This window comes from Sphaeramia orbicularis, chromosome 24 (assembly GCF_902148855.1).
Source record: "Sphaeramia orbicularis chromosome 24, fSphaOr1.1, whole genome shotgun sequence".
NCBI lineage: Eukaryota > Metazoa > Chordata > Actinopteri > Kurtiformes > Apogonidae > Sphaeramia > Sphaeramia orbicularis.
The window spans coordinates 28798404-28825336 of NC_043979.1; the positions used below are offsets into that span (position 1 = coordinate 28798404).

At 37.3% G+C, this 26933-nt stretch overlaps 1 protein-coding gene across 1 annotated transcript in view; it reads left to right on the forward strand.

The window, feature by feature from the left end:
• Positions 1 to 26933, forward strand: part of ryr3 (ryanodine receptor 3) — a 173101-nt gene that overhangs the window by 31900 nt on the left and 114268 nt on the right. Inside the window, exons 4-16 of the mRNA XM_030128736.1 lie at positions 469 to 489; positions 7131 to 7145; positions 7579 to 7653; positions 10424 to 10502; positions 10898 to 11010; positions 15518 to 15617; positions 15928 to 16021; positions 16642 to 16716; positions 18258 to 18414; positions 19836 to 20000; positions 24346 to 24467; positions 24603 to 24783; positions 25708 to 25843. Coding sequence (XP_029984596.1) covers positions 469 to 489; positions 7131 to 7145; positions 7579 to 7653; positions 10424 to 10502; positions 10898 to 11010; positions 15518 to 15617; positions 15928 to 16021; positions 16642 to 16716; positions 18258 to 18414; positions 19836 to 20000; positions 24346 to 24467; positions 24603 to 24783; positions 25708 to 25843 — 1333 coding nt within the window. The remainder of the gene's footprint in view (positions 1 to 468; positions 490 to 7130; positions 7146 to 7578; positions 7654 to 10423; positions 10503 to 10897; positions 11011 to 15517; positions 15618 to 15927; positions 16022 to 16641; positions 16717 to 18257; positions 18415 to 19835; positions 20001 to 24345; positions 24468 to 24602; positions 24784 to 25707; positions 25844 to 26933) is intronic.

The window sequence follows — 26933 nt, forward strand, 5'->3', positions numbered from 1 at the left end:
ACCCTGGCACTGCGCAGCATTAGAGCTATTTTCAAGATGAATGGAATATAAAATCCCACAACAGAAATGCAAGGTAGCCTCATATGTGTGCAGTGCTGGGGAGCTCTGACTACTACTGTACTTTAATGCACAACACATCCTTCTGGCACAGATGGTTCCTTAAGTGTCTAAGTTACCGCTGTAAACCGCTTGGGCCCTCCCCACTGGAGAATCAAGCCTGTATTGTTATTAGCCTGGGTAGCAGATCTGTTTTGAGCTCAACAGTGCAACGTTGTTGGCTGGCCTTGTCTGGCAAGACAACATGATGTTGGCCAGAATGCAAACTCTCTGCTAGCAAGGCTAATAAATCATCCCCCTAACTTTCCACAGGAAGAACCCATTGCTCTCTATTGTTGCTCTCAGACTGTGTAATTGACTGCCACAAATCCAAATAACACATTCTTTTCGTTTGTATTTGTGTGTTACTAGAGTGCTGACCATGAAAAATGGGTAGGTCCATCAGTTTGTTCATCCATCATATTGTCAGTGTGCATGACCGATGTAGTGACTGCCAATCCCAAGAGTTTAACATCACTTCTTTCACTTGAAGTGATGGCTATTTCTTGATTGTCACCGAAGTCTCATTGATCAGTGTGGACGCAGTTTCATTTAAGAGTGTATGACAGTTAGTGCACTGCATGGAGATACCAATCTGCTGTGGTGCATTTTATTTATTTATTTTTTCCTCCATCTCAATGCATGTAGAACAAATGAATATTAAAAGACATTTACTTTTACAGTGACTGACTGTTTAGAAAATAAATGTTTCACCACACATAGCTCAACCGTGTGTAGACAATCAATTTTCCTGTCACAGATGTCTTCAAACTTTAACTCACGACAATCTTGAAATAGACATCCATTGGTGCTGTCACCTGCTTGGGCACATAAGTCAAATGTTTTGCCTGGCCTCTTTGAAGACTATTTTGTGTGCAAGCACTTTCAAGTGAAAGTGTTTACTTCTCATTTGCTTTAAGCTATTCATTATTCCTCATTTTTTTCTATATTACAGAAAACTTCAGACAACTTTAAAAAATGGAAAAAGTGATAAAGTAGACACACTACCGCTTAATTTTGCTGACCAGGAGTGGTAATAAGCTCCCATTTACTCAGACTAAATTAAAAGGACCTGAAACCCACACGTTGGCAGAAAACTCACTTTGTGGTTTGGGTGTGCTGCTCTGTTTTCTCTGGGTTTGGTCGCTAACATCTTTACAGTTTAAGGGTGCTGACGCGAGGAAATGTTCTGATTTCAGAGGGTTGACTTGCACACGAGAAGTGTTGGAAATGTATCTGTTTTTTGGGTTTTTGACTGCTAGTGCACTATTTTTAAGTCTCTGCACTTTTTTTTGCATAACATTGATAAATGTTTACTGTCACATATTTGACTGTATGTATGATGTTTTAATGGAGTGTTATGATATAAACGTGACACAAATGGAGCATGATCTTTGTCTCATCATCCAGATGATTTGCAGAACAAGGATCTGAATAGAATACTGACTCAATTTATCAGATGGTACTTAACAAATGAGTCTGGCAAGAATCTCATCTCCATGGCTTTGAGAAATGATTAGTGTGCAATTTCTCATGCTCTGGCTACTCGATGTAAGGCTCTGTTTTGGATATGAAGTGAACATTTAGGTAAATTACTTAGTCATGGCTTGGCAGTAGTGTTAAGCTCTGGCAAAGAGACTGAAGGCAAATCCTGTAAAGCCAAGCAGGCGAGATAATTAACAGACAATGGAGATCGTTTTTGTAGGTATAAGCGATTAAGTGATTTAAAAAATAAAGAGTCACCGAAATCCTCTGTACTTTGAGTAATTGTGTGCCCAACTGACGGAGGTTGCTTTTATTGTGATTAATTGGTGCTAACTCTAGGTGCTTCCATCACTACTTGCCTTTCATAATTCTTTGGCCTATTTAAGCTTATTTATTTATGACTGAGGAAAAATTCCAGTGCTGGATGAATAGATGATGAAAATAAAATACAGCAGTTTGAAGGTATGTAATCTGTATGAGACGCCATAAAGTACAGGAGCATGACAAATTAAAAATGAAGTGTTGAAGCAAGTTTTAAGGAAACGCCTTAGAAAATTTGCAGAAGTTGCAGAAGTTACTATAGTTAGTCGCATACTTCTGTGTCCTAATAATGATCCTAATAATAATGAAAAGCAGCTAAATTTCTGCTCTTATGATACTCTAATGAAAGTAGCACTCAGGATGGTTGTGTTCCAGTAATATTTGACTATTATCATTTCATTATTTCTTAAAAACACTCTGGATCACTACATTACTATTGGTACTGTCATCGTAGTATTAGTAGTGGTACACTAATTACATCTACTACTTTTTTCAACTTGTACAATGTTTTTTCTTCTCTTCTTTGTTTCGTTTTATTCCTTCCACTATTGAATCAATCACTACAGTTAGTTCTCCAAAATTAATTGATAATAAAATAGAGTAAGATTAAATAAACAAATACACAAATATACATACTGATATTTCAGATCAGTATGAAACAAGAGAAACAGATATGGTCATTAAGTAAGTAAATTTTATTTATGTAGCACTTTTCACAGATAAAATCACAAAGTGCTTTATAGTTCAGAATAAAATGCTAATAAAAGCTTCAAATAAATAAAATGTTATACATACACTGGGATAAAAACAAAACAGTAGCACAGAGAAACCGATGATAGCACAAGCCAATCAAACATTAATTCAGGCTAAACATCTGCTTAAAAAGACAAGTTTTGAGCTCGTTCTTAAAGGAGTCAGTGGACTCGATGCTCCATAGGGTTGGAGGTAGTGTATTCCACAGGCGTGGATGTAACTGTTCCCCCCCTTGGGTAAACCTTCATGTTTTTAGGGCTGTAAAATACAGTAACAACAAAGTGACAACAGTAACAACAATGGTTATTTAATTATGAATGAGAATCAGTTGCCACATAAACTGATGGTGAATGATTGGAAAAATAAAATACAGCAGCTTAACAGTGCTTAAACTATTGTGAAAGAGGTTGAGCTTCAGTCTTAAATGATGCAAAATGTGATAAAATAACTTTTTTTCCTCTAAAAACTTTTCCATTAGGCGGTCATCAGTGGAAAATACGCTTGAGTGCTCCACCTGAGTGTTATAATGACATGGGAAAAAAACTCTGTCACATGTGAAATCCAATATGGCGCATAGATATTCCCTCTTGCTCATCTCTGGAGGTTAATTACTGGCCAGTTTAAAGCTGACTGAGGGTCCATTTTCTTACGCCACTGTGCTTATACTTAGTGCTGTACACTCAACATGCAGCAACAACGTGTAATTATTAAAGCATCAAATGTGACAATGAACCTTTACTTTATCTAGGAATATATTGTCATAAAGGATACCACTAAACACGACCTGAAACAGTGGTGATTAAAAACAGAAGAAATGTAATTCGGTACACAAAAAATATTTAAAGGAGAAACTTGGATAAAATGGTGGTGACAGAGACAATAGGCAGTTATTAAATGAATCAGCTAAAACAACACCTGCTAGAAGTAAAAGATGAAATTAAACATGTCCCTAGAAGTAAATTTGAGGCAATCTTAAGCTTTTTTCCCCTGTCTATCGTTACTTTGGTGTTAAAAAACTTGGTGTATTCCTTTCTTCCATGTTTTAACCCCCTTCCTGTGTTAACTCACACGCATGCAAGCACATTCAAGCAAGATTTGAGTCTCCAACAGTCGCTCACAGTTCTTACAACGGGAGGGGCAGCAGCACCACACCAAAGGTCACAGTTCCTGGCAGTGATGTGTCAGCATGACGGCAGGCCTGAAATACCGGGCTGGATCCTTCTGTACCCCCTCCTTCACTCCCAGCTGTTGCTGGATACTCTTCCCATTTTTCTTTTCAAACCTTTCCCTTTCCTTTTTGGTCTGCCATCTGGGAGAGACTTGGGAGCCAAGAGAGAAGTAGCTTGAGGTCAGATTCAAGGGACCGTTGGGAGTTCCGTTTAGGTCAGTTCAAATGTGACCCTGCGAGCAAACACACAAATTAACACTGACAAGTGGACAAGAAAGAGGATAGCCTCTGTGGTATTACTTATTGGATAAACACTAAAAGCAAACAGCAACATGGTTAGCACCATAGCTGTCCCCTGCTCAGTCACAGCTGTTTCGATGGGTGGTTTTATTTTTGTTTGCTACCTGATAAGACGGTGGAATAAGATAGGACTGGACAAATAAGTGTGAATATACTGGAGTGTCTGTTTACCTCCCTAATAAGAAATTCCACTGTGACACAAATAAAATACACAGAGAATATGAGATGAATATATGGCTATGTTCACACTGCAAAGTTTATTTTTTTAATCCAGAGCCAATAACCACATCAGATGTTTCTGGGCTGTTGAGATTAAATTTTTAAAACATGGCCCGTATCTGATTCTAGTGAGAAATAGTCACATGAGATCTGTTAGTTAAAGTCCTGGTGTGTGAGATTTAATGGGAGTGAAATGTAGTTTTTCTAATTATGCTTTCCTTAGTGTTGTCCATGTGCCTCTATGTCCATGTGTTTGTAACACAGAAAGACTGTTCATTTGTACCGTCCATGTCCTTTAAGATCACATATCTGATTTAAAACTTAAAACCCTGTTGTCTGTGTGCCTCTTTATGTTTCAGTCTCAACGAGCCGGCCGTAAGGAAAGCATAGTATTAATAATCATCACTTTACTGTCTACAGATGTGGAAATTTGTCTTTGGCTTCACATGTAGGTTGTAAAAATCATAAGTACACAGAATAAATACACAATATTTTATTACTGTGAAAACAAACAATCAAGAGTCATGTAGGATTTCATTTTCACAATCATGAAGAATGTTTAAAATGAACAGCTTAGTGGTATGAAATGTAGAATTATTTCTTTAGCAGAAAGAATTTGAGTCTGGATTTGAATAATGAGATAAAAGGTGCAATTATTGATCATGGAGGGTTTGTGTTCCATTAAAAACTCTGAATTTGATATTAAGTTAACTCTGTTGTATGTGAGAATTGACTGTGAATGTTAGTTGACTGCCTCCTAGTGTATGAATGTATATTAGAATAAAACAAGAACCAGTTATAGAATAAATATTATTATTATTATTATTATTATTATTATTATTATTATTATTATTAATAACCTCTGCTCAGCAGTGAGTGATGCATCCACTGGTGCCCGACGGCTGTGGTAGGTGACAGACCGCCCTGCATGGGAGTTAATTGCCAGCTCGAGTAGCCAATCGGAGAAGAGCCTCTCTAGCCAATCAGAGGAGAGAAAGGCAGTACATTCCCCTACAATCCTTTCCCAAAGTCGCGCGCCGGCTATATGAAATGGAGGGAAGCGCAGAAAGAAAAGGGAGAAACATGATTTTGCACAGAACTTTGCTAAAGTTTAAGGCTTGATAAGTATAAATTTGCTTTGTTTTATTCATAACAGCTAATAACTATCAACACACACGACAAGAAATCGTTTTTACACCACACTAAAGACTTTTTCCCAGCTAGGGGTGGTAACGTTTTAGCTAGTAACGTAAGACTTTTTAGCTAATTGATGTAACAGTTCGACCATAACATTAGTCATTAGATTTTGTTAGATTTCTGCAACAGTAGTTTTAACTATGCAAGGACTGGATAATACACACTTTGCTCCTCTCTAATTTAAAATTGTAGTATATATATATATATATATATATATATATATATATATATATCGTTTTATGTCATTTATTTTATGGAGGCTACAGTTTTGTGTGCTATTGAAATGTCAGTATGCAGTCAGTTCTGGCAATTGGGATGCATGGTGTATAATAAACAATTTGATCATAAGACTGGAATTTCAGTGTGTAATTTGTTCTGACATACAGAACTAGAAGCACTCGGAGAGCGCAGACCTCCGCCAAGGCTGATCAGTGGCCCCCCCTGTGGGCCCCCCATGCCAAGGAGGTTATGTTTTTGCCAAGGTTTGTTTGTCTGTCTGTCTGTCCGTTAGTGTGCAACATAACTCAAAAAGTTATGGACAGATTTTGATGAAATTTTCTGGTCTGCGCCCCCCCGTGGGCCCCCCCCCACCCCCGATCACCACCAAAATTTAATCATTTCTTCCTTATCCCATTTCTAACAAACCCTGAAAATTTCATCAAAATCTGTCCGTAACTTTTTGAGTTATGTTGCACACTAACGGACAGACAAACAAACAAACAAACAGACAAACAAACAAACCCTGGCAAAAACATAACCTCCTTGGCGGAGGTAACTACGTTAGGCCTACTCAAAAAAGGAAGGTAACAATTTGGATGGACATTTTTGAGTAGAATAAAAGTTAAAGAATAAGTTAGTATAACTAAATGGAGTACTTTTTATACACAATTGAAATAAGTTGGTTCGACTTAATTTAGCTTGTAGAGTACAAAACATATGATGTTTGTACTAAAGTGAGAAGTCTTGTGGCATTTACGCAATTATGGCCAAGTTGAAATAACTTAAAAAGATCCATGCAAATTCTTACCTCATTTTTTTTATGTTGAGCCGGCATATAATTTCTTAGAGTGTACTCAGATATTTCAGTTAAAATCTAAAGTAAAAAGGCTTCTAATATATGATATTTTTTGGATTCTTCTTTGTACTGCGTTAAGATGTTTGCTACATTTTACTGCTGAACCCATTAGAACTGATTTATTATATTTGATTAACTCCCTGTGGTGCAAAATTCTGACAAATGTGAAATGCATTCCAACATGAGTGATCAAGTACAGGTGGCATTGAAATGAATTAGTTGGAACACATGGAAATTACCCGAATTAGAGCTGAATAAATCAGATTACATGTGATTTGTGCCATTCATAGTAGACCTATTGGAGCAAAAAAAAAAAAAAAAAAAAATCAGATTTGGGCTTTTGTCTGTGGTCTGAACATAGCCAAAAAGTAGCTAAATTAGACATGTGACCACTGAAGTACACTGTGAATTAGATTAAAAATAGACGGAGATGCCTGCTCTGGAACCCATGGAGTACTAGTAGAGTACTTTGATGGTACTGCTTATAGTATCTTCTCTTTTTTCTACTGCCACTAGAGGTTGATTAAAAAGGTAAGTAGAATTTTCTGTGTTCATCTTGATGGTGAAGAAATCACATGCACTTTCTTTTTTCGTGAATGATTTTCTCACATTTCCTCTGACTTTGTACCAATGTATGTCCTCTTTTATTCTTGTTTGCTACAAGAATGGGCAAGTTTTGTCATGAGTGTGTTACTGTTAATATTCATGTTTGTTGGTTCGTTTGTGTGTTTGCTTTTGTGCGTTTCGCTCATCTTTCTTTGTATGTCGACTGCTTGCACTTGGAATGGAGATGAAAAGTGAAATATGTTTTGTTATTGCTGTTGGACCACAGAGTCAAAAGAGGCAACTCTTTTGAGTTACTGACATGGAAGTCAATTAGAGAAACTTTAAGAGTGGTAAACCTTACTGGGTCCACTGGTGATGTTCATGAGGATAACATGATAATCTGTTTATCCTCTGGCAGGCGGGTCAAGGGGGTGGACACCGTACCCTGCTCTACGGTCACGCAATCCTCCTTCGCCACTCCTTCAGTGGTATGGTGAGTATCACACCCCAAATCATTTTAAATACTAGATTGAAATGCAGTATCTTTGGAATTCTATGGAATAAATTACCAAAGGAAGTGATGTATTTTGTACAGTTAGTATGAAAGGACCTGGGTGTAAATCCAACAACAAAAGACCAATGGAATGATATTATCTAAAGACACTTTTTCAGTGTAAAAACTGACACATATTGACAAAAACATAAGAAGCACAAGTCGACAAAAACTGGAGAAAGTTGACAGTATACAAAACTCAAATTAAGGATGAAGGAGGCATGTTTACCAGACATTGTTTGTACTATGTTGCTGACATTGTTTGATGTTTATCTCTAACAAATAAAGACTTGAGCACAAATATGAAAAATGTTAATTTCATTATATAGCATCAGTCAGTGGACTTATCTGTAGTGACTGCATTTCATTTCAGGGATGCGTTTCATGTATTTCAAACAGGGTATTAATTGATTTCAAACAAAAAATAAATAAAAATTAGTTGTATTAATGTTAAATTAATGATCACAGAATTTGCTCTAATCATTCACAATTAATTGCATTTTTCCTCTTAAGACTGTATTTTGATTCATTCATTCATATTCAATACACTTTTTTTTTTTTTTTTTACCAAAATTTCTACTTTTTTAAACGCAGGATTTTGTCCTGTGAACAACAGGGCAACATCTAGAAAGATATTTTACTAATCTACACTGAAAAAGAATAAAACCCAGGTCTATGTGTTGAAGTACAAGTATAATTTAAAAACCATGAAAGCCATTAATAGTAAAGACTTCACTTCACTTTAGAGGCAAAAATGTCTCTTATGTTCCAATATAGGGCTGCTCGATTATAGGAAAAAAAAAAAAATCACGATTATTTGAGCAATAATTGAAATCACGATTATTAAAAACGATTATTTGTTAACCTTAAAGTTGTTTATTTTTTTTCTTGCAAAGCAATGTAAAATATACTCTTTAAACATAAATAAAGCTTTTAACCACTAAAACAAAGTATGTTCACTTTTGTATGAAACAAAAAAATCTTTGAATGCAAATAAGTGTACTGTAAATTCAAGTATGTTTCCTTTTGTAAATAAATAGTGCACTGTAATTAAACTGCTATAGACTTGCCATAGAACTGTAGCAATAAAAAAACAAAAACAAAACTCACGTAAAGTGCAAATTATAAATTCAAGTATGTTCAATATAGAATGAAACATAGTAAATTCAGTGGCGTGCCATGAGGTTTCAGTTCAGGCCTTCTGTATACATCAGCCATCTAGAATATGCACGTCAGGGTTATATGGGTTAGGGTTAGGTTAATATGGGAGTTACAGCGTAAAGAGATTCGGAGACTGAAGATTGCATTGCGGACGAAGTTGTTTTTATGCGTTTTAGTTTTTCATAAGATTATGATAAAGGTCGCGGTGGTTAAACTTTAGATGGTTAAAAAGGTTTGTTGTGTTAGCGGTCGGTGCGGACACAACTACGAAACACCTTTTGCACGTGATGTGTTTTTGCTCTTCGTCTTCTTCATCAAACCCAAAGTGATTCCATACAATTGAATTTGACTTGCCTTTTTTGTTTACCAAGCACTTCTGCTGTGATTCTCCTGCCGTTTTTCCAGACCGCTAGGTCCAACTTTCCTCTTGGGGTGGACCTGCCAGCTAGCTGACAGCGGTAGCTTAGAGGGGGGCGGGGCAGAGCAGCTCATGGTAGCTTGCGTGCGCGTGAATTAAAACAACTCAAAATTAATAATCGTTTTTTCTCGATTACATCATTTTTGTAATCGTTGCGTGTAATAATTGAAATCGTAATTGAATTTCGATTAATTGCACAGCCCTATTCCAATATCATAACAGTAAATATGTTCCAAGTTCAAGGGCCAAAATAATTTCTGCAGTAGTAGAGTAACCATGGAAAAAAACAAGACATTCTGCTTAAAAGTCAAAAGGATGAATGTTTTTCATGCAAATTGGCTCTGTACAAACTGTTGTGCAGCATTGGTGTGTCATATGATCATCAAAGAGAAATACTTTAACATATGTTACTTCTAGCTGTTTATATGTTCGTAAATATGTCTTATGCTCTATATATATACACACACACACACACACACACACACAGAGTATATATATATTATTTCTGTATACTGTGTGGCTGTAGAATCAGACCATAGGTTGTAAGAAGTTTGTAGTAGGGAGAGTGGGAAGAAAAGACTGGTTCTGTGGAAAAACAACAAACAAACAAACAAAAAAATACATCTTCTAACACTTTTACAGTTTACTATTGTAAAACACAAATGAACACACCCACACATTCACACAACTTTCAACTATTGCTGTTTGACACTGATCATAGGTTAGTTGGCCCAGAAAGTGAACAAACTGTGCTTAATTTGTAATTTCTTTGAAATCCATCAGTTATTTTTCAATGAACAATAAAATGATCAGGTTACTTTTCTTAGCCTTAATGTAAATGTCAGTCAGAAAAATACACGGATTCAGTTTAATAATGCATAATAACCTGTATTTTATAACTTCACATACATTGCTGTTGAATGTTTTGTCATTTACTGCAATGTTTAGCTTAATACCACCAAATACATATGTACATCTGAAATCGTCTTTTGTTTGCTTGATGAGTTATGTAAAATGTATATTTTCTCTATTCATTCAGATAAAAGGTGAATATCTTGCTAAACTGACATACTTACTGTACTAGGTCTACAAGCTTCCTGTGACCTAACCCTGCCATTTTCCACTTCCCAGTATCTGACCTGTTTGAAGACATCGCGGTCTCTGACAGACAAGTTGTCATTTGATGTTGGACTACAAGAGGATTCAATAGGTACAGTACAATTAACGGGCACCTTGTACCGTTCCCTTGGCCTTTTACTGCTTTTAATTGAATTTTCCCTGAATAGCCGTTTCACGTTGGGCCAAGTTCACGATCGAAACGGTACCCTCGGGACAAATAACTGCATTTGTGCTGTGTGTAAAGTACAGCTGCGTTTTAACATTTGAGCTCCAGAACCGCTCGAGGCTATTAATCAAGTGACTACGGTTCCAGTTCTCCTACAGATAATAGCAATTCTTCTTTTTTTTGTCAATTGAAATAGAGACGGCTGCTTCATCAGTTGAGTCAATTCAAGGCTAAAAATGGCCAGGACTGTTTTTCATTGTATGGTTTTATTCACAGTAATTGTTTAAGGGCTGAGATGATCAGTATGTGTGTTTGAGTAGGTGAGTCCTGCTGGTGGACTATACACCCTGCATCCAAGCAGAGATCTGAGGGTGAGAAAGTTCGTATCGGAGATGACCTGATCCTTGTCAGTGTGTCCACGGAGAGATACCTGGTAGGTCCTGTCCAGTGGATTCTCACCACAATGCAGAGGTGTGACTAGAATGTCATGGGTGGGTGGGCATTTTGTTTGTTTGGGGGTGCAGAAAAATATTGTCGGACCAGATAGGGTGGGGTGGGAGGGCGCATGATTCTGAAAAGACAAACTGAGTAGGTCAAAATTACAGTATTTGATTAGTTAATCTCCAGCAGAAAATGTCTTAATACGTAGGCCAGGGGTGTCAAACTCATTGTAGTTCAAGGACCACATACAGTCCAAGCTTAAGTGGATCAAAGCAGTAAAATAAAAGCATTGTAACTTGATGACAACTCCAAATTTTTATCTTTGTTTTAGTGCAAAAAAGCAAAATAAAATTATGAAAATGTTTACATTTACAAATTATCCTTTCACAAAAATTGTGAATAACCTGAACAAATCTGAGCAACCTGAAATTTCTTCTGATATACAAGTGCAATTTTAACAGTATTAGATTATTTTTGGAGTTCGGAATTTGGAGTTGTTATTATGCTATTATTTTACTAGTCTGACCCCCCTTGAGATCAAATTGGGCTGTATGTGGCCCCTGAACTAAATGACTTTGATACTCTTGACTTTTAACATCTTCAGTAGAATTTTTGCATTTGGTAAATTCATCCCTTGGGCCAGATTGGGACCTTTGGTTTTGGTCTACAGGCTGTATTTTTGGCACCCTTGTGTTAGGCAATGAAGTTGCCAACAAAGTATATAAGGAGATATATAATAATTATAATAATATAATAATCTTTATTTATAGAACACTTTTCAAACAAAGTAATCATTGATAAAGTGCAAAATGAAAAAAAGCATGTCAAGGATATAAATAAAAGTTTCTCAAAATCAAACATAATAAAGGGTCTCAGTTGGAGCAGAGACTGTCTGTTGAGTTTACCTGTTCTCTCTGAACCATGTGGCTTTCCTCTGGTTTCCCCTGCTATTAATAACGGGTACATGTAGGTTAATTCTCCTGTTAGTGCCCTGACCAAGGTGTTGATGAAGATCTGCAGTTGGTCCCTGAGCGCCTACAGCGGCAGCTCACTGCTCCTACTGTGCACTATAATAATAATAGTAATAATAATAGTAATAATAATAGTAATAATGATAGTAATAATAATAATAACTTTATTTATATAGCAACTTTAAAAACTAAGTTTACAAAGTGCTTCGACAGACAAAACAAAGTGCACAACAGCAGAAAAAACATAGCAAACGATGTGCTAATGCTAATGCTAGGTACTGTGAATTTATTAGGAGGGGTAAGATACAGGGACTAAATTTCCCTACAGGGATAATAAAACGAGTTAACTTTTAACCTTTTAAACAGACAGGTCAGATAAAAGCAGGATATGCCCTCCGGTAAAAGTATGTTTTGACAAGACTTAAAAGTAGACACTGATTCTGACAACCTTATTTCCTCGGGCAGGTCATTCCAGGACTCTGAGGCCAAAACTGCAATGCCTCGATTCCTCTTAGTTTCCATTTTGGACACTGGTACAGATAAGAGACCACTGCCTCAGGAGCACAGATCATGCACTGGTTGATGTATACTGAAATATAATCTGGACCAGGTCACGAATAAAATCTTAAAATCAAACCTAAAACAGAGGAGGCCAGTGTAAAGAAGCTAAAAAAGATGCAAAATGTTAAATTTTTTTGTCCTGGTTAAAAGTTGCACAGTTTTATTCTGTGCAGGTTAAAATATTTCGAAGAATTCCGGGTAAGACAGTGAAGGCCTAAAAGGATGGAATACATTTTGCACCATCTTTTTGGCATTTTTGCTTTTTCTGAGAGACAAGTGTTTGATGAACTTGCCAGATTCTGCTGAAACAGTGTGCATCTTCATACTAGGTGTTAGGATCCACGATCACATGGGAATACTAGGGCGACATCAGGGGAAACATGAGAGGAGGAGGATTTATTTTAAACTGTGCATGTAAAGACTAAAAGGTAGATAGAAGAACCATGATATCACAGTTTGCTTTATGAAATGTTGTTTTGAAGCCAGTATTTTATGATTTAGCTGTCGTCATATTAGGTTTTTGGTGCTGGAAGTGACTATACGTGGACAAAAGGGGCATAATTATAGGCACTAACACTTAACAGTAGCTCACTGACTTCATCGAGCATTGTGTAACAAATCAATTTTTCCCACAGTTGCAGTGAATCTGTCTGTCCTGGAAAAACAATTACAGACTTAGTACTTTTAGAAAAGTGTAGTGTGTCTATGGGAGTCATGGCTTTTTGGATCTTAAGTTACTGATGCTTTGATTTAATTTTGAGCCAAGGTCTTTGCCCCTTTGTCTAGAGATAAAAAGTAAAAAAAACCTCATTGTGAGAGTAAAATCAAAGTGGTATTTCAACATTATTCTCACCATTTTGACTTTATTCTCAAAACAAATGTACAGAAAACCCCTCCCTGAAAATTGCTTTTTCCCTTAATACTCCATCGCATCCCTCACATTCCAGTAACAAATCTTTTTTATGTGGTACATCCGTTAAATTGGAGACACAATCATTCCATGTGCTGAAGCTGCAGTAGCTTTTAACTCCAGCTAAAACAAGTCTCATTAAATCAACAGGACTTCTACTTCCAGATAAGACTGTGTTTCTCCCATGAATATTAGACTGCTTTTCAACAGCCTGGCCGCTTCAAATACAGCTTTTATTTTTATTTTTTAAATGCATCATGTCTCGTTTTTCTTTTGTCCGGTTCTTCTTGTCAGATCCCAATTCAGATTTGTCATCAGAGTTATGCTTCAGGGGCCAAATATGCCAAATATTTTCTGGTCAGAACAGACGTGTCTGCCTTATAACATACAACAGAATTGTAGAGTCTGTTGCTATTTTGGTCATTATTCAGCCCACATTGCTGAACCTTCCTGTCTGTCTCAGAAGGCACTTTGGAAAGTTTAATAGCCATCGGATAGGTTGGATACTTGTCTCGCTTCAGCAAATATACGAGTGACAAGGTAATTCAGGAGGAAAACTTTAATACTTCACACCGCTATCTGTAATGGAAATCTGATTACCTGTAAAGCTGTTTGTGTACAGTTTCATTTTTTAAATTATTTTTAGAAGCATCTGTTTGACTGTTTGAGTTTACAGTCCCTCATGCAGAGCTATATACCTGACCTCAATTAACTTACTTGGTAAAGAGACGGATGAGGGGAATTTTAAGAGAGAGGGGGGTAGTGAGAGAGGCACAGCGACGTGCCAAGCATCACATAGTAAGGCAGCAGTCGCTTATGGTGGCTGCTCTGTCCCTTCAGGGAGGGAAATGTGCAATTAAAGCAAACATGGCAAAAAGCCAGACTGTCATCCCATCCAGAGGGAATCTTCACCTGATTAGGCCTGACAGAAACTCTGCTTTTGAAGAATGGCACACATCAAAAATTCAGGCAAAAGCGATCAGGGCTCCTTTACTGTGAACAATCAGCGAGGTCGTGACTCAGGCTTTTTAGGACGTAGGCGTTTGTTCCTGTGCCTCTTGGCGTCTAGATGGACTGAATCGTGTCAGCAGTTTCCCTTTCCTCCTGGCCAGCCTGGTGGCCAAATGTCAGGGTGTTAGGGAAAAAAAGTACTCAGGAGAATTCACTCACACAATTACTGCCCACACACTGGTTTGCACTGTATAGAACTGAATCCTTATTTTCTCAGTAGGGGTTCACACACACATGAACCACACACCGAAATTTGTCTTCTGCCTTTAACTCATTACTAGGTCATCATGCATCACACACACTACATGCTAGGAGCAGTGGGCTCACCATATCAGGCACAGAGGAACAAATGGGGGGAGTTAAGTGCCTTGCTCAAATGCACATCAGCCAACAAGTCTCTGCCAGTCCAGGGAAACGAACCGGCGACCCTTCAGTCACAAGCCGACTCTCCAGCCATCTAGGCCACGGCTGTTTGTATTAAGTGAAGCACTCCATTAATCAGTCTCATCTGTCAACCCACATGCAAGGAGATGCTGAAAAATTTAGCATACTATACAGGCCATTTGTGTAACTCCAAAAAAAAACACAAAACAGATTATGTGGGATGGACTTCAGTCAGGGGGAATTCAATATGCTGTAACAAATGTAGTTGATATGCATTTTTTTTTTTTTGCCAATCAGCGCTGTAGCTGAAGGCCAGGCTCATTTTCAGCCTCCAATCACTTCACAATCCTGCCTGTAGGGAAATTGGGAGCTGCTCCAAGTGTTTCTGCTGGAAAGGAATTATTATAGAGTATTATCTGGACATTGCTGCCTAGAGAAACACTGATGCAGCAGTGTTTTTTAGCCCACGGGGTTATAACACCGTTTGGCAGCACCAGAGGAGAGACGCAGGGTTGTTTTTAATCTCTCTTCATATCCCGATGTAGGGAAATCTTTGTCCATTGTGCAGTACTGCTGATTCTGCTTTTTTTTGTCTATGTTTCATCCTTTTTCCCAACACAGATACTTACTAACATAGCATTTGGTGTAACGTCTGTTTGCAGCACCTCTCCATCTCCAATGGAAACTTCCAGGTGGACGCTTCCTTCATGCAGACCCTGTGGAACGTTCAGCCTACCTGCTCTTCAAGCAACATGGCTGTAGGCAAGTTCATGGCAACAACAAGCAGCAACTACAACCGCAGTTTTTTCACTGACATTGTAAATATTGCTTGTAACTATAAGGAGACCTATAAACAACAGAACAGTTATCAATCTCACATACAACATACAATACTAAAAATGATACTGTACATTTTTGATACTGTAATACTAGACTATATATGCTCTAATGTGTTTATAATTGAGTAAAAAGCTCCTCAGAAACAGAAAATTCACCTGACTATACTGTATAAAGATGGGTAAATCTCTGCATTAAAGAACAGTGATTTCATCACATATTTTTGCCCTTTCAGGGTATTTAATTGGTGGACATGTCATGCGTCTCTGTCATGGACACGATGAGAGTTTGACCATCCCTGGAGCAGATAAGAGTGAAGAGGAGCAGAGGTTAGTCATTAGAGAATCAATATTTTCAAAAAACGATTCAGCATGTAGTTTTAGTGCTGTACTGTCATATCATGGTACTTCTGGATGCTTCACCAAATGTACTTGATTCCTTGTTATCGATTTCTCCTTTTACCCCCGCCCCCCAAAGGGGAGGCAAGGGGTATTGTTTTTGGTTTGGTTTGTTTGTTTGTTAACACTCTAGCAGCAAAACTATTGGTTCAATTCATACCAAACTGGGTTTGTAGATTGCCAGTGACCCAGAATAGATCTCATTACATTTTGGGAATAGTAGGTCAAAATTAACATTTTTTTATGAAGTTTTAAAATCTTTTTTTCCCCATTTACTATCAATGGGCGAATGGGGTTTGTTGTACCACTTGTTTATTTTTTATAACGCATGTACTATAAACTGGTTCAACCTAACATTTATTGTTTTAGAAAATGGATTCATCTCAAATGTTGCTGTTAAACTTTGTTGCATATCATACTTTTTTGTTGTCAAACTTAAGCAGGTACAGTTTCTCCTGTACAAATATTGCAGAATAGGCAGAATCTCTGCATGTTACATTCTCATTAACGTGAAAGAACAGAAGCCTCCATGGGTGTCTTTTTGCTTTTAGGATAGTCAACTATGAAGCGGGTAAAGGAGCGTCAAAGGCCCGCTCATTGTGGAGACTGGAGCCTCTGAGGATCAGGTGAGATCAGCCCCAAATACACACACACTCAATAATAAATCAAATAAACTCTGTAAAGTCAGTAATCTAAAACCTTGTCATAGATACCTCTGAGAAGCACAAAGTCCTATGTGAGTGTGATGTCTTTGAGAGGAATAGAATGAACTGTTGCTGTTTGTGCAACTGTAACGTCTATAGTACTGCTGGTTATATATAAACTTCACTTTCGTCTACTCTGAGCTGTCACAGCCAATTAGCTGGATGAGTCCCCCAGAAGATGGGGTTCCATCCCTTTCAATCTACTTGTCTTCCTCAGTATCACCTGCTTCTTCCTTTTTCTTTAACTGGCCACCCACGCAATATCCTTCGAGTCGCTTCGTCTCTCAGCTCGCTCGGGGACTGCCTGTCAGAGTTTGTACACTTTGAAATGCCGCAGGTGCATCTATTAAAGCACAGGATCCCCTTTTGGTTTCGGAGAGAATTTTTATCAGCGGCTTCCCACTGCCTTATTAATGCAGAGGAAGTTAACAGGAGGGTTAGACTTTGATTCATTTATTTGTTGGCAGAGTTGTGCCACACATTTTGCCTTTTATAAGCATTTCAGAAATAATCTAATAGTATGATTTTAATAGTATTTACTTTATTTAAGGCTTTGATTCTAAACATGCTTTTGGCGCAGTCCTTCTTTTTCTTCTTGCTAAATGTCAAAATAATCCTTTGCAAATTATACAGTCAATTTTCAGCTATATTTAGCAACATTTTTGCCTCGATACAGACTCTTTTTTTTCTGTGTTGTTTGTAGTTCTAATTTCCAAACTGTGATTTACAATTTCAAAAATGAGTCTTTTTCTTCATTTATGTAAGATGTGAGCATGCATATTGTTACATCAGATAAAAAAAACATTTCAGTTGATTTTGTTGTGGATACAGTGTTTTTATATACTCATCTTCCCATAAATTTATTTTTTTTAATTCTTAAGCATGACAAAACAATATGAATTCTACATGGAGTCACACAAGAAAATGAAAACTAATGGATATTTACATTTTTGAATGACAGATTTTGTTTGGGTTGCAAATTATACATTTTTATTAATTTGATTTCAGCAACAGCTATTTACATGTATAAAAGATGCAAATGAGCCTTAGAGTTTCTTGGATTTTCAACACAAATTTCAACCCAATCCAGTGAAAATTGACCAGTATTGAGGCATTCCACTAATTGGAGTAGAATGTTAGGACTTTTCAAGGTCCCTGAATAATAAAAATCCATTACATTAACTTGGAGGTCGAGGGGAGCTTAGAAGGAATGTTGGTATTGAAATGCCCAAGCAAAGGTAACAAGTCAACACAACTAAGAAACTGACAAAACATTATTCATACAGGCATTTTCTACACAGCCCCACTTCATGACATCTCTGTCTTATTTTGTTAAACTAAAACTGGTGCTTTGTCTTAATAAAAATAGAAAAAAAATTAAAGATTACTTAAAAATGGTGTTTACATTGTTAAAGAACAATGTGTTGTATCAAGAGTTTTTGACCCTAGTTGTGTGTGTTTAGCTGGAGTGGTAGCCACATCCGTTGGGGCCAGGCTTTCCGACTTAGACATCTCTCTACTGGCCATTACCTGGCCCTGACAGAGGACCGTGGACTGGTTCTGCAAGACCAAGAGAAATCCGACACCAAGGCGACCGCGTTCTGCTTCAGGCCCTCCAAGGTCGGTGTCCGTTATCGATGTGTAAACTTATTACATGGCTTTGTTGAATTCCCAATTCATTCCGAGTCATTGACGCCATTCTGTCATCTGTCATTTCTGTTTAACAGACTGTTGCAATGCTATATGCGTTTATAACTGTACAATCTAAGACACTAATTTATTGCTTAGAGCTACTAAAATAATTTTCAGTCACCTGTAATAAATAGAAAGTCTTTCATTGCTTTGTTGGTGTTTATTCATTATAATGACCATCTTTCTGCACATTATCCCTTGAAATGATTTACGTATTCTGTTAATCCAACTAGCTCTGATGTGCCCTTTGTGGAAGATCTAACTTAAACCTGTGATGTGTGTTAATGTAAAATGCTCTTAGTCTTCTTACTTCATTAAAAGAAGACTCTATATATCTTCCCCTTGGCTGCTTCATCAAAGACTTCTGAGGCAAGTGTGTAAGCCCTTAATGAGCTCATGGCTCACCACAACAAATTGACCTTCTCACAGTTGCTGAATAGACACTGCTGTAAATGTTGAGAAATATTGTCCACTGGGCTTATTTCTACTGGCCTGGATATTGCCGACTGAAATAAGTCAAAAGAAATTTAGCATTGTTGTGATAAAACTTGATGGACTTAGATATTTCAATAAGACTTCCATTTTTTTGTTGTCCATTTGTAATTTTCCTATCTCCCAATTTGTACTTGTTTTATCCCACTCAGAAGTATTTTGTTGCTTTGTTTTTAATATATTCTAAAATGTAGACTTACTGCTAAAACGTCTTCTGAATAAGAAGCATCTTGCAGGTATTTCAGTTATGTATCTGCTCTAGATTCTACCTGTTCTGTTCCTATTACTTTTAATTTAATGTGTGGGGCTATAATAACCTGTACAAACCTCAACTGGAAGATGTATTTATAGCTGATTTTCTTAGTTTGCTATCTCTTGAGAAGTAATTCTACATTATTAGTATCATGTACTGTACTAAAAGCCGCCACCACCTGACTGCATTCACGGTCTGAGGCTTAATTTTCTTGCTTCGTCCCCCTTGTATGTAACGTTTAAGTAAAAAAAAAAAAAAAAAATCACATACAAACAGCTGTATTACTGGTCTGTTCTTATATCTAGAAAGGTCAGTCCTTTGCAGTGTTGAACATCGACATTAATGTGTTTGCTGCTACTTGCTGTCGACTGCAATCAGGTCTATCACTTCATCTCTGCCGAGCCAAAAACATAGCAGAGCTAATGAGGCTGGCGGCAAACTTCCAACAAGCCAGTGAATACACTCCCCACAACCTGCATCACCATTACCATCTGATCACAATATATCTCCATTTGTCATATTTACAAGTTTGTGTGTGTGTGTGTGTGTTTCCATTTTTTCTGTGTTTACATCTGCTATGTTTGTCTCAATGTGAACACAACAGGAAAAAGGTGACTCTGGCCCGAAGCGGGACATCGATGGCATGGGGGTTCCTGAAATCAAGTACGGAGACTCTGTCTGCTTCGTCATGCATGTGGCGACGGGACTGTGGCTGTCCTACCAGGCGCCTGATGCCAAATCGTCTCGTCTGGGCCCCCTGAAAAGAAGGGTAAGTAGGACCAAACTGTTCCTCCAGCTGTTGTGTTTTAATGAATCCATTTGTATACATACAGTGGTGGAAACAAGTTTTTGGACACCTCATGCATTTGTGATATATTGCATTAAGAATCACTTTTATATGGTTGAACTCTGCAAAGTATTCAAACCCACATGCTGTCTTCTGCACATGCTCTGTTCCATCAAGGTCAAAACTGGATGTTTCAGCAAGATAATTAGTTAGTTTAATTCTATTTTGAACACATAAAATCATCAGATAACAAAGAACCATACAACATGGTCAAACAAAATTTTTTGGCGCTCAAAAATTAATGGGAAGAAGTATAACTTATAGACTCCCACCCCCTTTTTGCAAACTAACAATTTAATTAATTCTGCTTCCTTTACTTTAACACACACACACACACACACATATATATATATATATATATATATATATATTTTTTTTTTAATAATAACACAAAACATCCATACAAACCATTCACATAGACTTTTTTAGTCACCTCCCACACAATCAGATGTACATAAAGAGCATGACATGTTGAAATTGTGAAGAACTTAGTTTTGTTATTTTTCTTGTTAACAATAAAGAAAAAAAAAACATTTATTTGTGTCTGTTTGATGCAGCCACAGAAATTTCCGCAAATATTTCATGATAATCTTTGAGATTTTGTAAAATTTTAAGGGTCTCTGTAAACTTTTTTCCACTACTATTTAAGACTGCTATTAGGAAATGGATTGTGAACTCTAGTTTTAATGCTAATCTACTATATAGATTACTAGATGTTCAAATGATTATAAATGTTGGCAACCAAATAAATATCGTCACTTTCCTAAGGTAATTACATGAGTCATTTTTATGGATTTTTCAGGACAACACAAAAAATGTCCTAGAAATTGAGTATTTGATGGTTTAGGTAAAAAAGTAATTTGTCTGAAAATAACTTTAGGAAGGTGATGATATCATATATTGAAGTTGCTAGCATGATGTGTCTTATGATAGATGGTTAGAGGTGCTCAGTTTTGTGAGTAAGCACAAATAATTTGGGGAAGTTCAGATGAAGTATACTGGAGTTACAATGACTTCTGTTTCATGGTGAATCAAGGGATATTCAGACAGCTGTCATGGAAAGGCAGTTGTCCAATAAAACACTGAAACATCAAATCTGGAGCAGATTGGACAGTGTACCAATGAGTAGTAACTATTTAGTCATCAAATTTTGACACATCGCCATGGCAGCAGTGTTTGAGTTATGCTCAGCATTTTCATAACTTTTGTCATCCATGTCTGTAGATGATACTGACCGAATATGTAGTGTATTGAATAAGGCATATATGAGATGATAGATGAAATATAAAGTATATTTGGATAATTATCAAAGAATGGTGTGAAATACGAAATGGCGGACTTCTTGTTGAGGTGAGGTCATGTGACCACTGCAACTTTTTGGTTATTCTTGGGGTCATGCATATTTAGGCCAATTTTTGCATGTGTACATAAAACTTCACAGAGGTCTCATTTAAGGCGTGGCTTTAAATGCCAATTCAGAAATTCAGTGGAAGATAGATAGACAGACAGATAGATAGATGAGCCCATATAAACATAATATTAGATGCACAGTACTTAAAATAGCCCTATAGTGAAAGCGTAAGTAGATCAGTAAAATGCAATATAGTCTATAATTCACTCAAATCATACAGTTTAAGATAAAAGATCAGTTGATTCTCAATGAGCCATTTTTATAATTGTGTGTAAATGAATAATAGAATTTTTTTGAACTCCCAACTGATTGTGTTGTCAAATTCCACTGAGTCAATACTGAAGGAAAGGATGGCTGGACTAAATGTTTACTCTGTGGGATTGTTCAGTCCCCTGTAGCTGCACCTCTACCAGCTCTGTTTGCAGTGGATTGTAGATGGATGCAATAGAAAGTGATGAAGTCAGCTGGAAGAGGAGGAGGAGAAGGAGCTAAACCATCCATAACTGTATAAACTCAATAAACGTATTGGTGTTGAGTTTCCCCAACTCAGTGGACTATAACTCGTTCCTGAAAACTGAAGATTTTACAAAGTTTTGACTTTATTTTCATGCAATTATTCCATTGTTTTAAAGACTACAGAGTGAATATTCGGTTATTTTATCACCAAGGCACCATATAAGAGAGGAAGTATATCTTTGCTGCCTTATTTGAAGCTGAATTTTGCCTTTTAAAGGGGATTTGTAGTTCTGAGTTCCAAACTGTGATTTACAATTATAAAAGAATTGGTTTCTGTGATTTATTTATGCATGCTGTAAGCATACATTATTACATCAGATAAAAAAATATATTGTTTATTGTGCATACAGTGTTTTTATGTACTCTTCTTCCCTTAAATTCTCTTCCAATCACAGTAACTCACAAGTGTTTGCTCTCTTAAGGACCTAAATTACCATTATGGAGCATATACTATATTGTGACTTTATAGGTGTTTATAACAAGTCAATCATTACACTGTGGCGTAGTGTTAAAAATACCAATGTGGCATGTGGCTTCTGTGTACCTATGCATTTAATTTAAGATGCGTGTCGTATCTCTTCTCTAACACCTCCAAGCCATGTGCACAGTAGCAAATGACAGCAACTAAAAACGAGAAACCAGTAGCCTGCGTACTAATCCCATTTAAACACCTTCCCCGACCGCCTACATGTTTATTTCCACTCTGCCTGTAACCATTGTCTCCCGTGGTGCTAACCTCGTTCGGCTGGCACGCGACCGCTGCATGCACATGAATCAACAGCCCATTTAAAGTGATAATGGACCATGTGACGGGCGACAGTTAGTTTTGGGTGAGACAGGCAGATTAGGGTGGCACGAGGAGTGGTGCTCATCCCTGGGCACCACTCCAGGGACATCAAATGCCTCCTCTCGCCGGCGCCAGGCTGTCCCTGCGGCCCTGGCAGCAAGCCAGACAACCCGACACGTTGGAGGTGTCGGTCATCTTAATTTCTCCACCGCCTCCCTTTTCTTAATTATGTTGTTTGAATACAGCGGGTCACATTTCACTCTAGTTGGGTGGTTTTGATCATTGATACAGAAACACGAGATGGAACCGCGCACTCTCATGACGTCACTATGTCACCGCCATTTTATGAGGGGTTAGGTCGCTCAATGTACCACAGAAAACAAACCTGGGAATGTAAATTAGCTGGAATATTACCTACAGGTTCGATATACTGTTACAGAGGGTGCATTATTACACTTTTAAAGCACACTTTAAGTTCATACTTTGCTTACAGTGTTTCATAACAGTCAAATTTCTACAAGTTCATCAAAATTCGGTTTGAGGGTCAGTCTCAAATTACCAATATATGCTTGTAGATAATTTAATCAGTTACTTGTGCATTTTATCCAGTTGTCATTTATTGAAATACCTACGCTATAAAATACTTTAATGACTCAAAAAAGGTGGCAATTAATGAATTAATATTATAAATTTAATTTCATTGTCGATCAAGTTGTATATTATTTTCTCAGTTAATTGATTTGTTTTTGGTCTATAAAATGGTGAAAAATCTTGATCACTGTTCAGGACGATATCCTTAAACCAAATATATTTAGTTTACTGCCACAATAGAGGAAAGAAAGCATGAAAAGAAGACAATAAGCATGTTTAAGGAGCTGAAATCTTAAAAGAATAAACAAATTGATCAATTATGAGAACAGTTGTCTGTTGATTTAATGGACCACAACTGATTGATTAATTGTTTAATCATTGCAGCGCAAATGAATAGATGTAAGTGGATATTACACCTATATCCTTGAGAAATTCACCAGTTTTTTTTTTTTTTTTGTGATCTTGCAGATTGATCCTGGCCTCTTATGCTATACTTGGTATGTTTTAATTCCTTTGCAGAAAGCTCAACAGAAATATAATATGATGACTCAGCGGGTTTGATCTGTACACATTCATTTGAATTGTGACAAAACTAATGATATTCACATGATGTGTCACCAAATGAAGAATTTTGAAGTTACAAAGGTTGTTTAAAGAGGCTTTGTTTTTGTTTTTCATAAAAATTTTTTACTGCACTATACTACGGGTCTATGCCCTATACAGGTCTCCAATGTATACCTATGATTTAGTTCCCTTTACTACAGGAGAATTACTCTCCACGGTCATGTTCAATATAGATTTGTTGCTTTGCTGAACGCTTGTGAATCAAAAGTATCATCTCTCAGGTACTGTAAAGTATAAATAGCAAAAATCTGATTGGAGAAGCTGACATTCTCTGACGTGTGTTTATGTATTTGCTTTGAACTGATGCTAAAGTGCTCTATCTGTCTGATATGGTCTAGGCCTGCCTGCATTCTGAAGGCCACATGGATGATGGGCTGATCCTCCAGCGCTGTCAGCATGAGGAGTCTCGGGCTGCACGAATCATCCGCAACACCACGTTCCTCTTCACCAACTTCATCAAGTAGGAGCAAAGGGTTCACTTATACAAAACGACACCCACATGATGTTAATTCTTTTTGCTTATGTTCTATTAGATGATTAGTTCATGATATTCAGCCTGATTATCTTCCTGTTTCACCACCCTTCTTCCCCTTAGAGCTTTGGACAGCACAACTGAGGGGGAGTCCACGGCAGTGGCCGGGTATGTTGAAGAGGTGCTTCAGACGCTGAACGATCTGATCGAATACTTCAAGCAGCCAGATTCAGAGCTGGAGCACGAGGAGAAACAGTGCCTCCTCCGTTCACTCATCAAACGTCAAGACCTCTTCAAAGAGGAGGTGAGAGTAGTCGAAAGAAAGGTGTTTTAATCAGAATCAGAATCATCTTTATTCAACAAGCACGTAAAGGCATACCAGGAATTCTTCACCGGTAGTTGTTGTGTGTCCAGTAAATTCTAAATAATAGCTATAATAAAAATATAGGGAAAGTAAAATAAGGAAAAAATGAAAATGTACATACATATAAACTCTCTCTATATAAAGGCACCGTATCAGCTTGTATACAGTTATAGTGCAATATGCTATATGTGCTATATACAGGTTTTGATATTAGCTTAGCTCTGACCTCAGTCTCCTCCAATCATTACTTTAGAAGGTGTTTAAAAAAATTAAAAAATTGCAAAATGTCCATGTATCAGTTTGTACAGGATATAAATTAACTCATTAAAAACTCTCTTGGAATAGTTCAGATTACATAGATTATATTAATACAGCTGTAACATGAATCCCAATACATTATATGTAATAATAAAACACTAACTGGGACTATTTCACTGCACAATACCTACTTTTAATTTCCATAGTTGAAGTTGTTGTGGTAATACTTCTATACTTTCTCTGAGGTTTTAAATGCAGAACTCTAATTGATTGAATCAGGTTCTGCTTTGGGATGCTTTTACAGAACATTGTTACACTTTTAATACCTTTTAAATTACTGATGGTGTTTTATATGTATGTTCTTAGTTTAGTGATTTATGTATGGTTTTAGAACTGATTTTCATTGTGTTTTACATACTCTTAAAAAAAATATATGTTTAATCTCAAGGGGCTTTTTCTCGGTTAAATGAAAGTTTAAAAAAGCGAAAAAAAACTTCCCTATGGTCTATTTTCAATTGCGGATGTATTTTTCAATGAGTGAAGGGTCTGAATACTTCTTTCACCGCTCTCTTTGCCAATAATTCTTGGTATTCTCTATTTTCTTAGGGCATGCTAAGCCTGCTGTCCAAATGCATTGACCGGATGAACCTGTACGACAGCGCTGCCCAGTTTGGGGAGATGGCTGGGGAGGAGGCAGGGGCAGCGTGGAAGGATATTCTCAACCTACTTTATGAACTCCTCGGTGAGTCAGCATAAGCAGTGGATCGCATGAAATATCCATATCTCGTGTCGCTGCTGTCATCTGTTGACCCTGGATAGATATACAATATTAATCCTTGCTGTGTCTTTCTCCTTTTCTGATTTACACTTCACACCACATTATAAAACAGAGGAAAACTCTTGACAGCTTTCCTCTCTTTATAAAGTCCATTCTCCTTTTTATTCATCTGTGTAACATCTGGAGTTCACTGCTGCTTTACAGAATTTACGTGACATTGATGTAGTATGTTTAGTGTGTGTGACTAGATAAACAAACACCTTTCTCATCATCTGCATTCTTTCATTTAGGTCACATCCCTCTGTCTGAGCAGTTTAGACACATTATGAAGCGTTCGGCTGTGTATTTGAAGAAATGATAGCAGCATTAGCAAAATGTCAGCCATCACAGGTGTTGGCATTACCCTGCTCTCTTGAGGCCTGTACCGAGTCCTGAATGCTAAAGCTTTGACCCTGAAAAGTTTTATTTTGGAAAAGTTTTTCTTAGGTGGTTTGTTTTGCTGTTGTTGGTGCTTTTCTGTCACCAGCTTCCCCTCGGCTCACCTTGACTGCCCTCATATTAATCATCACCTCCGCAGCGTGTAATCACACATGCACACACATTACATACACATGCTCAAAAAAAACCCCAACACACAATGCTGCACACTCCAGCCTTCCCCAACAGAGGGGTCACCCCCAAGGATGCAAAGGCAGTGTGGTTGAAGTGGGGTTTGCTTGATGAATTGTGCAGGGGCCGCGTTTGTCCTGACCTTTTCTTCTCTCCTTCCGATTAAAACACAGCTAGTCTATTTAGAGAAAAGCACCTAGTTATATGTGCAAGTTAATTGTTCTGGTGGTCAACTTACCTTTTATAAGTGTAGAACCAGTTCAGCAAAGTCATAAATGTTTGTTCATCAGCAGTTCTGGAGCTGCAGTGCTAAATGCTTCTCATGCAAACCACTGTAAATGAGTAAAGGATGGAATATAGTACATGCTCTTTGCCATCATTAATCCTTGTATTTGGGTCTCAGTGAACTCATTTTACTTCTAAACACTGCACTAAGATATTGTTA